The sequence below is a fragment of the Carettochelys insculpta genome, chromosome 2, assembly GCF_033958435.1.
Source record: "Carettochelys insculpta isolate YL-2023 chromosome 2, ASM3395843v1, whole genome shotgun sequence".
NCBI classification, from domain to species: domain Eukaryota; kingdom Metazoa; phylum Chordata; order Testudines; family Carettochelyidae; genus Carettochelys; species Carettochelys insculpta.
This window is the reverse complement of record NC_134138.1, coordinates 191,347,304-191,360,359: the sequence shown is the minus strand read 5'-3', so window position 1 is coordinate 191,360,359 and position 13,056 is coordinate 191,347,304. Positions and strand designations below refer to the sequence as shown.

The window sequence follows — 13,056 nt, the reverse complement described above, 5'->3', positions numbered from 1 at the left end:
TCCAGGAACACAGTGGATATTCGTTGGAAAGTGGAGCTGCCCATTGGACAGAGTCTGCATTTTAGCATCTCTAGGTCCTGACTACACTGAAGAGTTCTGGCCATGCCAGCGTTCCTGCCTGTTCTAAGGGAGCAACCCTAGTTTTGAATGCAGCCCTTTTACAACTTGTTGGTCAAAAAGCTGGCTGGGAGCCTGAAATACATTTTCATAAACCCCTGGTTTGAGGTGTCTTTTAAATCTGGTTGGCAGGTGAAGGATTTGCTTTTATGAGCCAGATCCTGAGATCCTTGTTCAGTTTTTCTCTATTCCTGTCTAGGTGAAATGTCACTGAATTAATAATTGAATATAACCTGTATTAAGACCTCAGAATCTGGCCCAAAATATTCATGCATAGGTCAGTAGTGTCTGGCACTATATATTCATGTAGTTGGCATCTGTGGGAGCTATCTGGCTTCAGAAGTGCTAACATGATTTTGAAAATATCCCCTCCCACTACCCCTCAGCCTGTATGAATGATAAATGCAGTGCACAATACTGCACACAACATGTTTGGAGCCTGATCTTCAGCTGATATGGTTGGTTATAGATCCAAGGACTTCAGTAGATTTTTGTATCTTTTTTTTTTTTAGAATTGAGCCTGATAAACATTAGTTAATTGAGAGGCACAGCATCACTGTTCAGTTTACAGTGCCGTTATGTATTGACAGCATTTCTCTGCAGCACTACACTGCAGACACAAGGCGCTTGAACAGTCAGAGAAGTCCAGTCTGTTTGATATGGGCCCATGCTAACTGCAGAAGATTTAACAGTTTGATTTCAGCCTATAAAAGCACTTCTAATCATGTCAAATGATGTACTTTACAAAAACAAAATCCCTGAAGAACTCTAATAATTTTAAGTATATCTGCACTATATATTCACTAAACCCAAAATTCAAATGACAGCTCTTATAATACATTTAAAAGACTTGAGTGATGTTAAAATACTGTGTTCTTGGCAGAGGGATTAGGTGTTGTAAGTGCTTTGGAGGTTTTGAGCTTTTTTAAAAAAAAATTATCTAAGTGTTTCAATTTGAAAGCTTGTCAAGGCACAGGAAAGGAAAAAGAAACTACATAAAAAAGGGGTTGGGGAGAAGGAGCAAGACTGGATGTCAAAACAAACTCACACTTTCAAAACCAGGATATAAAGTGAAACTGTCAGTCACCCTGGGGAAGTCAGCAGAAATAGGGCTAGGGAAAGAGAAGATTCAGATGTTATCATTGAAGTGTTATTTTATGGCAATATAGAAGCTGAGAATGACCATTCTCAAAAATGGAAAAATACTTAGTAGTATATTGCAGACTCTCCCCCAGACAACATTGTGTGGATTCATGCAACCGGCAGAGCCTCCTAGCTGGCTGACCCTTTACTTTAACCATTTAAAGTTGTGATATTCACCTTGACATTTCCAGTATTCCATTAGCCTTCTGTAGGGAACACAACTTGTACTGCAGTACTCCTGGGGGGATTCTGCACCAAAAAGTTAAAAATTCTGTGCACAATATAAATTCTGCAATAGTCTGCATATATTATTTGTCAAAATAACACAATCCTAGTTACTCCAGTTCCAGTGATGGTAATTATTTTCATAATAACTGTCAATAAGTAGGTTAACAATACATACAACAGCCAATAAGATTGCTCCGGAGCAGAAAGTTAAAGAAACCCCTACAACAACCCAGTTCCAGTAGGGGAGTGCTGGAGGAGGATGTACCGGTTGCCTAGAACCCAAACTTCTCTACTCCATCCCACCAGAGCCCAGCTGAGGACGTCCCCCAGTGCAGGCACACACACCCTTCTCTCCCCAGAGCCCAGTTGTGGTGCAGCCCCCAAACACCATCACCCACCTCCCCACAGAGCCCAGTCACGTGGCAGTCCTAGCCCAGACATCAGCCTCTCCCTCACTGACACAACCAGAGCCCGCCAGACACCAGCCCTCCCACTCCCAAGCCTTTACTTCCCCAAAATTCTTTGCTGTCACACCCAGGGACATGGTGTAGTGTGGCCCCTGCCCTTCCTCACCCTTTGCCAGACCTAGCTGGGTCTCTCTGGCCCACTTCCTTCCCAGGAAGAGCAAAAACCAAAGAGTGTGCAGCTTCCAGCCCCATTTGCTAGGTGCTCCACTTACTGCAGCTGGGGAACCAGTGGCCCTAGTAGTGGCCAGAAATTCTTCAGGGGAAAGAGGGAATTCTGTGAAATTCTGCATTGCACAGGTGGCACTGAATTCCCTCAGGAGTAACAGCTAAATGCCATTGTTCAGCAAACATTTGAGCTTTATTATGGGTTTCTATTGAGATCACAGACAAATAAATGCAGGTAACACCTTTTTATGTATATACAATATGCAAGAAGACAGCTTGCGTTCAGCCATAGTTCATACAGTTCATCATCGACTAAAAGAAGATAAAAGGTTAAAGGACCGATAACTATTAAACAAGAATGGAAACACATAACAATCACCCTGATGCCATAGCAATGTTATCAACCACATAACTTCATTTAGGAAATTATAAAGATTTCAATTAAATTCAATGTGCATACAGAGATAATTTGAGAGAATTTGCAATAGCACCGTACCAGCCAACATGACAGACTATGGTCTACTTTATGGTTATTGGCTTGGGCGGCGTTTGGCTTGGTGGCCTTTAGTGATATATAGCAGTCAAGTTAAAAAATCTGGTCGTTCCTTCTGATTTTTCTTTTACTTCCTTTTCTGTATTGCTTCAGCCATCTGGTCCCATCTTACATAGAACACAGAACACACCATTGTCTGTACTACATCGCACCAAAAAAAAAAAAAAGAAAAAAGAAAAAAAAGAAAAAAGGAGGGGGCAGAGAAATGATAATGATGTACTCCCAGAATGAAATGAGTTTCTCTAACTCCATCACATTGCATTTTTACAGCTTATTGCATTCTGTGCTTGTGACACTTGCTAAAAGAGTCCATTTTAATATAAAAGCACAGTTCATATCTTGTATATACCATGTTATCTGTTGCTAATATGTTGTGAAGCATAATGTATGTCGAGAGAGACGTTATTAGAGATATCCATCTAAATGGATGGAGGTGAAGTTAATAATTCAACAAATTGCTCAAGCTGTGTTCCTGCAGTTTATGACATCATTCACATACTGAGGTGGTTTAGACATCTGTAATATAAATTGATTTTTTTTCAGGTTTTTAGCATGCATATTTGTGGTGAAATGGATGTCCTTACACATGAATTTGTCTGTCATAGGTATTCAGCACTTATCAGTGCTCATGATGGCAAGAAGTGGCTATTAATATGATGACAACCCCTTTCTTTACTGTTTATAGTAATTTAAATTGAAGTCCTAATAAAAGAAAGCCAAATATGCTTTCATGCATATACACAGTGGCTACATCTACACTAGCATTCCTCTTTCAAAAGAGGCATGCAAATGAAGGAAACAAAAATGCAAATGAGGTACACATTTACATATCTGACACCTCATTTACATATTCTTCTTTCAAAAGAGCTTTTTTGAAAGAAGAAAAGCAGTGTAGATGCAACCCTTTCTGAAGTAATCCCCGTCTTCCAAAGAACCCATCTTCCTATTTTTTTTAAGAAGAAGGGTTCTTTTGAAGATGAGGTTTACTTTCGAAAGACCCATGTCTGCGCTGCTTTTCTTCTTTTGAAAGAAGCTCTTTCAAATGGGGAATATGCAAATGAGGTGCCGGATATGTAAATCTGCGCCTCATTTGTATTTTTGATTTACTTTATTTTCATGCCTCTTTTGAAAGAGGATTGTTAGTGTAGATATAGCCAGTGCTTTTTTTTTTTTTTTGTGCTGGTATTTGATCATATTGCATACAGGCACCTCAGCAGCCCCAGCCATGGGACTGGCCAGGGAGAAGCATGGAGCCATCTAAGTACAGACACCTCTTTTTTTATACAAAAAAGGCACTAATCTATATTATATGTATCATATTCATTTAGTAAGGATTGTCTGTTAATAAGAACACATGAACCAACTATATCTTTAGGTTTCTCTTTAATTAACAGAATTCCCATTTTACACCAATATGGGGTAAACACTGTCTGAAACCTATTTCTTTCCCTCTTCCCCAAATTACAAACTCTTTTAATCACAGTTGCATTGGAGTAATCTATAGTACTCATGAACTTTGTTGGAGCAACTTCAGATTTCTAATGTTATAACAGGGGTCAAAAATGTAGTCCAGGTTGATGAATACTCTTTACAGGTCCTGCAGAGTGAATGCCATCAGTGCTTCAGGCATATAAAAGCAGTGGCCCCTGTTCTGGAACCAGAGATCTGTTCTAGTCAAAGTGATGTAGGAAATATTTCCCCTAATAAACTCGTGAATCTAGATGCGTGGGCATGTCTGGCCCTGCCATATGAAAGCATCATTCCTCTTTCCAGAAATGCAAGCTGGGGACAGGTATCACTTTACAGCAGCCCTTAAATGCCAAAGTGAGAAAAGTGATATAAAAATAAATGATGGTTAGTTGGAACAGATTTTTAAGCTGAGCAAATCAATTATTCTGATGCTGCTTTGAAAGTGCATCTAAGAGGATGGTACTTACAAAGATCATGAGCAATGTGTTACTGCTGAGAAATCAGCCTCTTAGGGCAAGTAATGAGTGGGTAATTATGTGGGCCAGCTGGTAAGGAAGGGAGTATTTTTCACTGTTTATAGAGATACCTTTTGAAGGATGTAAACAACAAGGAGATAAATGAAGTAATTAGGCTTGTCCAAGAGGTGAATTTAGGATTACAGAAACTAAACCAAGGAAAGGAAAATATAAAGTTGTGTGTCAGACAGGGAGGGAAGTTCAATTAGACTGTGAAATAGTCATTGAAAGGAAATGAAAAAAGCCGTGTTTTGTGAGTCTTTTAAACCAGATTTGTGGAGAAAGCTACGAGGTCTTATCTTCAGGCCTACCCCACCCCTCATGCATATTAAAAAAAATAAATAAAACTACTAGTTTTCTTCCCCATCACTACCACTTTTTGCACTTTAGTATCATTGTGGAGTACTTTATACGAAGATAATTCATCCAATGAGATGGGAACATCTATGTTCTTCTTATGGCTATTACAAAATCTTAAAAATATTTTAGAACTACTCAAAAGCATAAAGGAGAATTGTAAAAAGGTGGAGTAATTGATGATCAACAAGAGGGGCATGGCTAATGGATAGAATCAGCTTCCATTAGCTATGGAAGAGAGGTAGGTGAGTAAACTTATGAGAAGGTAAGATCTGGTTTGCTAGAATCTCAACACTTCTGGAAAGCAGACCAGTCATTTGATAACCTGATTCCATCTAAAGCTGGCTAGTTAATGTTATTTTCCAGTCTTCAGAATGCGTTGAATGTATTAGATGGTGGTTTCTCATTCTAACTGTAGTAAATGCTGCTGATTTTTTTAAAGGTACTGATCAATACAGCAAAAGGGAAATAGTCTTCATTACCAAACATCAGTGTTTGAATTTAATTTTGACCCAGGATGACTGGAGTTGGAGATAAAAAACCAGTAGGAAATAAGCAATAGTATTGATAAAAAATTGGAATAGATAATTATTCTAAAGTATAATATAAATATGTTCAAGAGTTGTGAAGTAAAAATAAGGAGTGGTTCCAAAGTTTCAGAAGTTTTGTTTCTTCAAGGTCAGTTTTATGCAAGTGAATGAAACTATCTATTGATGTAGAAGAGCAGATCACTGACAATTCTGTGAGGGAGACAGTTTATATTCCATTGTCCTATTGATATATAGCAATTGCGATTACTTAAGTGCAGATCCCAGCCTTACATTAGTCCTTTGGTATCAGCTTAATTCAGGGAGCACTCTATATATGCTTCAACATTCACAAAATGGTAAAGATCAAGCTGTGATTGTGCTATAAAATATCTGAAAGACAAAGACCTGAACTTCATAATCTTTTACAGGAACCATATTGCCTTCAATATAGCTTAAAATGAGCAATGTAAAGAATCCAGATTGTGGGCATTACTTAAATGTTTTAGTGGTAATAAAGAAATCTCTTGATTTGCTTTGTCTTTATAGAGGCCTCCCAACAGACTCATTTTGAGATACTGCAAATGGAAAATAAAAAGGGGAAAAAAAGTAAAGCATGAACTAAAAGAAATAATGAACCCTGAAATTAATACATGGTGGCTGGTCATAAGGGGAAAACTCTGATAATTTGCTACTTACTCTATTCAGAGAAAAGCACATTCCTGTTTAAATGCTATTGAGTCTTCACCCGAAAAATCTAAATGAGCAGAATTTTATCTCCAGCTGCAAGAATTCTTTTATCCAAGGAGGCACACTGCCATTGTACAGGCAAAATAATAAATGAAACAACTTCCTGGGAGTAAACATTCAAAATTTATGATGTATAGTTTTCCATCAAACTATATTAATCTTTGTTGGGAAAGAAGAAGGAGAAGCTGGCACAGTCGGTGAAGCATTGTGGAAATTCTTCTGCAGCCTCCATCATCATCTTGGTTACTTGGTTGATAAAGTGATTGACTGATTTCAAATTGTGGTTCTTGCTCCTGTAGGCCCATGGAGGTCAGTGGAATCTTCAGAAGGATTGTTGGTTTTTCTTCATTGGTTTGTTTTCAGTTATGTTAGTTGAAACTTGCCATGAGCATGAAGATGACCTTGAGGAAAATGTAGTTTGGATTTTTACACAACAAGGCACTCCACAGAGAAGCTCTGTATTTACAAAAGGTACTTCAGGAACATTCAACAAGTTATGTGCTTTTGCTACCAGTACTGCAATTTCAGTGAAAATATGGCGTGATCTAATTACCAACAAAGAAATAGATCCAAACAAGAACAAAACTGGAAAATGATTCAAGGAAGCTACGGAACCTCTGACTAAGCCCGCATGATTGAGTCCCTGGTATGAAAGCTATATAGGAGGAAGACACTGATAGAGCTCAGGATTTTGTTCCTTCCTTTGTTCCCTTTCTGGTGTCAAAATTGAAGATCCAGATTTGTTTGTTGAAGGAGGTAGTGTGCATTTAATGCACCAAAATGTTGGAAAATTTGTCTAAATAAAATCATAGAGGATTGGACAGTTGTACAGTTTTTAAAATGCCTGCTCGTTAGCTGTCTGAGCATCACTGGATTGCATTTTTACCATATTTTCATTGTCTTAAAGCTTTTTCTAATTTAGATGCTGAAAAAGCAGATAAGATGCTAATATTGTGTTCTTGTGTTTTTGCTTTATGGCATTGTAAACTTTGTCCATTTGGGTAGCATTCATGTGTATTTTATGTATGAAGAATAAATGTGACTGTAAAACAAATCACATGGCATATATCCTGTGTCCTGTTTCATTATTGTTTGTGTGCATACTTTCCAACGGGGGAAAATGTGGATTTGTGTGTGGTGTTGAATAACAATAGTCCTGCTAAAAACTGAGCTTGCTGGAAACAAGCATAAGGAAACATCACAGTCTGAAGGGTCCTGTGTCACCTTATAGACTAACAGAAAAGTTTTGAGCATGAGCTTTCGTGAGCACAGACTCACTTCATCAGATGCTGGATGATGAAGTGAGTCTGTGCTCACAAAAGTTCATGCTCAAAACTTTTCTGTTAATCTATCAGGTGCCACAGGACCCTTCGTTGCTGTTACAGATCCACACTAACACGCCTACCCCTCCGATACATCACAGTCTGATGCATTAGAGGGCTGATTATATAGTGAATGTTTCCATCTTAGAATGTTTTGTTACCTGTAAGTAGCAGCTTGAGTGGAGGGCCTGACTTTCTTCATAACTGAGATTTCTGTACCTCTTTCAGGTTCAGAGTCTTCCAGCAGTGCTGGCTCCTCAGGATCTCTGTCACGAACACATCAGCCTCTCCAAAGTACATCCATTGTCCCTGGAGTGACAGCCAGCCCTTCAGGCAATGTTTCCTATACAGAGAATGGAATGAATGGCCAGGTAGCACCAAGCAACACCAGCTATATCATACTTCCACTTGAAGCTGCAGGGATACCACCCGGCAGTATCCTCCTCAATCCACACACAGGTCAGTTTGACACTCTTCCATCTCACATTACCTTTGAAAGGGAACACTGCCAAGAGCATCTCATATAAAAATAAACTGTCACCAGTAGCTGACAAATCAGCAGCTGCTAGCACTCCTTTATTAGTGGTGAAATATCCGCTTTAGGTTGAAAATCAGATTTGTTTGGATGTTTTTACAGCTGTGAGCAAATATGTAATTGCTTTGCAAAGACTCTGCGGTATAACTAATAGAAGACACAAAGAGCATTTTAATCTTATCTCATTGGATTCCACTCCAGATAAGATCCAATCTTCAAGGTACTAGACACTCTCGGTTCCCACTGGTTTCCAATTGGGGTTTCCAATGGGAGGGCACTCAGCATCCCCCAGGATCAGAAATTCAGAATATTGGCACTTTAGAGAGGATGGACATGCAATAGCCAAAATGATACCAGTTTAGCATGGTGTCAGGAGAGCACAGAAGTCTTGGAAGCTCTGTTTGAATTAGCTCCCAGGAGTTTGTATTCCCACCCAAGGTATTTGGTCAGCGTGGGTTTGTATAATTAAACTGGAAGTTGTGTGCAAACAGGCATTTCTATATCTTGGCATCTCCACTTCTGCTTCTAAGTGGAACTAAGCAGTACAGAGGCACAGAAGGAAATATGAAGCAATGGGCATAAAACTTCATCTAAATATTTGTTAACCTCCAAAAGATTTTGAGTTCAAATTTGAGTTGTTGGTCTTGTCGAGAGTTGAAATGAAATCTAAGAAACTTCTTGCTATCATTTCCCCACGTATTTTGCAAACATTATAAAGAGGACTTGGTCAATGTGGAATATAGAGTCGCCTGTACATTTGTGTCCATTTCCATGATCGTGATTAAAGTAGTCTCTAGCTTTGGTCTTCATACATTGCGTCTCCTTCAGGTGAGTTACATTGGTTAGAGAATATAGTAAAAAAGAAACAGATCATTACCATTTCCCACTATACCAGGAGCTGAGAGCTGACACTTATTTTCAAAGGTCTTGGAAGAGTATTATGGACCTTGTGTAGTTCAGGAATGTTCTTTGTGATGTGAGCAACCATTTTGTGTTTATCTCTTTATGTTAAATAATAAACAATACTAAGACACAAACCTTATTTCTCCGCATTTGAAAGACTTTTTTAGTCAGGGTAATGACAAGAAACTTAGAGATGCGGTGATTAATAAAAATAACAGTTTGAAAAAACAAACTTCCTATAAGCACTTTAGAAGATAATCATATTTGAGGCTCATGAAGATACTTTAGCATTTGCAAATACAGAAAAATAGTTTGTTTAGATTTATATAGTGGGATTATTTAACAATTTATCATTAGCTTTTAGTCTGATTATCCTCCAAGGGCCCTGTAAATCTTACCAGATACCTCTTAAATCTTTCTCTGATGTTGGCAACATTTGTTCTCTTTTAAGTACAGTAAGGTCTCAGAGTATGTGAGGGTTCTGTTCCACGCACCCTCGCATAACCCGGATTTTGGGTAAGAGGGGGTGTGGCTCTTTTCCCGCCAGAACACATGTTCTGCAGTGGGGGAAGCAGCGGAAAGGTAAGTCCTGGGGTGGGGGAGCAGTTGGGGAGAGTTAAGCCTGGCAGTGGGTTGGGGGCATGGGAGGTGGGCAGGGGGGATAAGGCTGGGGTGGGTTAGGGCTGCAGGGGGGAGGGGGTGGAGTTAAGATAGAGCTGTGTGCGGGGTGGTGAGTCAGAGCACTTCTCAGGTGGTGAGCCAGGACATGGTGGAAGGTTGAACCGGAGCTAGAGCCAGGCAAGGGTGGTGAGCCAGGGGGTGGGGAGTGAACGGGGGGAGGATTGAATTGGAGCTGCGTGTGGGAGTTTACACCAGGGCGGGAGGATGGAAACAGGGCCACATGCGAGAGGTTTGAATTGGAGTCGCACATGTGGGGTTTAAACCAGGGCGAGGAGTGGAGGGTGAATTGGAGCCATGCATGAGGGGTGGTGAGCTAGAGCCAGAAGTGAGGGTGGCAGGTGAGCTAGAGCTGGGCCGTGGCGGCGGGTTGAGCTGGAGCCAGAGCCGGGCATGGATGGTGAGCTGGCAGCGGGGTTGAACTGCGGGTGTGGTTTTGAACTGGAGCTGCGTGTGGGGGGTTTAAACTGGGGCAAGGGGTGAACCATAGCCATGCGTGAGGGGTGATGAGCCAGAGCCAGGGGTGTGGGTGGCACGTGAGCCAGAGCCATGAGCAGGCGGTGAGCTGGCAGGGGGTGTTGGAGGGGGACCAGGGAGGTTGAGGCGGAGTGGCACCTGAGGGATGGTGACCTAGAGCCAGAGGCAGGGGTGGGGGTTGAGCAGGAGCTATGTGGGGGTGGTGAGCGGAGATGGGGAGGGACTGAGCCCGGATCATGCAGAGCCAGTGGGGTTGAGCCAGGGCGGGGGTAGTGAGTTAAGCACAACTGGAAATTGCACTACAGGGTTTACAATAGGAATCAGGGTCAGTCGCATAAGAGCGGGACCGTGTACTCTGAGTTCGCATACTGTGAGACTTTACTGTACTCTTTCTTTTTTCCAGCTCCTCCTCCTTCATTCCTCCTGCAAAGAGTTTCTTGATTGGTTTTTTTAGTGAAAAGTTTTCATTTGCATTAATATCTCTGATTTCCCTACACTTCAATTAACCTGTTTCCTCAGTCCATTTTCTTCTTCCTGTGGTCTCTCCTGACACCTCTTTCACATCGTCCCTTCAACAATTTAAACAGTGTTGTATTTCATTCTTATTCTTTTTTCATTTTGGTTTCTCTATCCTCCCTTGCTCCTGGCAGGGGCAGCGACCGGGAGTCAGGCTGCTGTCCCTGACAGACAGCTGCTTGCAACACCAGTTCTCCCAGCTGAGGAGCCTAGCATGCACACAGAGGCTTGCAGCATGGTCCTGAGAAACGCAAGCATGGTCCCGAGGTCCCCAACCCTCTGTCTGTGTGCCAAGCTCCCCAGCTGGGACAACTGATGCCCCAAGCAGTGGTCTGTGCACCAGGCTCCCCAGAAACTGCGCAGCAAGCAGCTCTGTGCCCCCCAGCTGGGAGAAGCTGGGGGCTGCGTGGCTGCCCCCTCCCATATCCCCCAGGTGCCCACTCCCCTCAACCCCTCCCCCATTTATGCAAAAATTTGATTTGCGCAGAGGTTGCCCAGAATGCAACCTCTGCGTAAATTGAGGGATTACTGTATTGTGAGAACTGAGGGGAAACAATTTATTGCTGTTGATATTTACAAGGTTGTTTTCCACTCTGCCTCTTCCCCATATTATAAAGGGAAAAACAAAGGGCAAAAAAACTCGATGGAAAAAAGTGAACTTCCAAATGATTCAGGAAATGGCAGCAAAATGCATGCTGTGATTAAAGTGCCACCCAGGGTATAACTGAGGGGAAAAGTTGACCCCTACATTCAATTACATTTCTAGGGTTTTTGCTTGTGAATTTCCAGAATGATCTCCTACAGTCACTTAGGACTTGTTTCCGAGGTGTGTAACTACCTTCAGTCAGCAGGGTTTTTTTTTTTCTATTTGAACTAAAATGCACTAAGCGTAGTCTTGTGGTTAGCCCACCATTTACATGGAGATAAAATGGACCTGAATGTTCTCTATCCCTGATATGTGTTCCATGGTGAAATTTCAGCATTAATTGCTTCATTGATGAGTTAACTTGAAGGACATTCTTAAGTACATTCTTTCAGCTTCTAACCATAATATCTGGACCGCCTTGATGCAGTCATTGTAACTTTCCCCTCATTTTGCATTGGGGTAGAAAAGACTGCTGAAACAAAAGTGCATTGCTGCAGATGGGAAGGAGTTAGGAATGTAAGCGTCATTACTGTCATGCAATGTTCGACAGTAGAGAGCATGTATGCCTCTGCTTTCAATGACTCATGTAATTGCATGCTGCACTGCCACTCTGTAGTTTGTCAGCCTGGTCCCATTTTGTGCTTTACTCTGGTGTAAACAGATGATGTGTTTTTGGTGTGCCCCCCAATGCCTAACTATGCCTCTGCATTTAAAGATCTTCAGCAGTGGCCAGAGAGAACAAACCTGAAATGCCTTTTAGATCAGTATTTAGTAGGAGCCTTAATAATCTTTCCACTGCGGTGGTCATTCTCTTGCTGCATACAAAGGGCTATGGATATTGATTGAGGCACAAACATGTAGTCAGAAGTACTACTCAGGGATCTGATGTACAGAGATGCATTAAATCTGACTGGTGGAAGAAATGTGGTGAGTTACATCTTAAAGTGCTATTAACTGACAGATGCTAACAGACTTAGCAGCAAAAAACAAAGAGCAGCAACTTTAACTGAAGGCATTCTGAACAAGGAGCACTTTACTGCTGAAGGTCAATTAATACAACAGAAGTGCCGCTTCTAAATATATGTCTCTCTAGTTTCTTTTAGGATATGCCATTTTCTTAAAATTGCAAATTAAGCATATGTTGTTTTAGGACAACCGTTTGTAAATCCTGATGGTACACCTGCAATATACAACCCTCCCAGTGGCCAGCAGCCAATTAGGACCCAGCTTGTGGGACAATCTCAGCAGCAGCCTTCATCCCAACAGCAGCAGCAAGTTCAACAGCCCCAGCAGCAAATTGCAGGTCACCTCGTTACACAGGTATGGCGACTGTTGAAAGGGGGAGAACAAGATTTCATCAGGGCTGGGAAAGTAGGTGTGTTTACCTTCCCCACAGAGCAGCACTATAATTTAAAAAAAGCAACTAGACAAAATGTCAGTGTATTTTTTTGAATAAATAACAAAATAAAAGTGTCAAATGTTTTCTGGGTGGAGGGAACAGGTAGATTGTAATTTGTAAATGAGGTGCTGTCTGAAAAGTCTCTAGATTCTATCTGAAAAAAAATGAAATGTGACTAGAAGTCTAATTGTTTTTCTTCCACAGACTGGTGCAATGTATAATTTTGTAAAAGGCTGAGGGATACGTGTACATAGCCCTCTTCATCTTTTACTCAACACCTTATGCTTA

At 41.1% G+C, this 13,056-nt stretch overlaps 1 protein-coding gene across 8 annotated transcripts in view; it reads left to right on the top strand.

Annotated features, from left to right (window-relative positions):
• ARPP21 (cAMP regulated phosphoprotein 21) overlaps window positions 1–13,056 on the top strand; it is a 292,758-nt gene that overhangs the window by 206,822 nt on the left and 72,880 nt on the right. For all 8 annotated transcript variants that reach the window (XR_012644549.1, XM_074988190.1, XM_074988187.1 and 5 more), the window contains 2 exons: window positions 7,843–8,073; window positions 12,520–12,689. Coding sequence is in view for 7 of the 8 variants with exons in the window: in XM_074988190.1 (XP_074844291.1) it covers window positions 7,843–8,073; window positions 12,520–12,689 (401 nt within the window). In the remaining variant the exon portion in view is untranslated. The remainder of the gene's footprint in view (window positions 1–7,842; window positions 8,074–12,519; window positions 12,690–13,056) is intronic.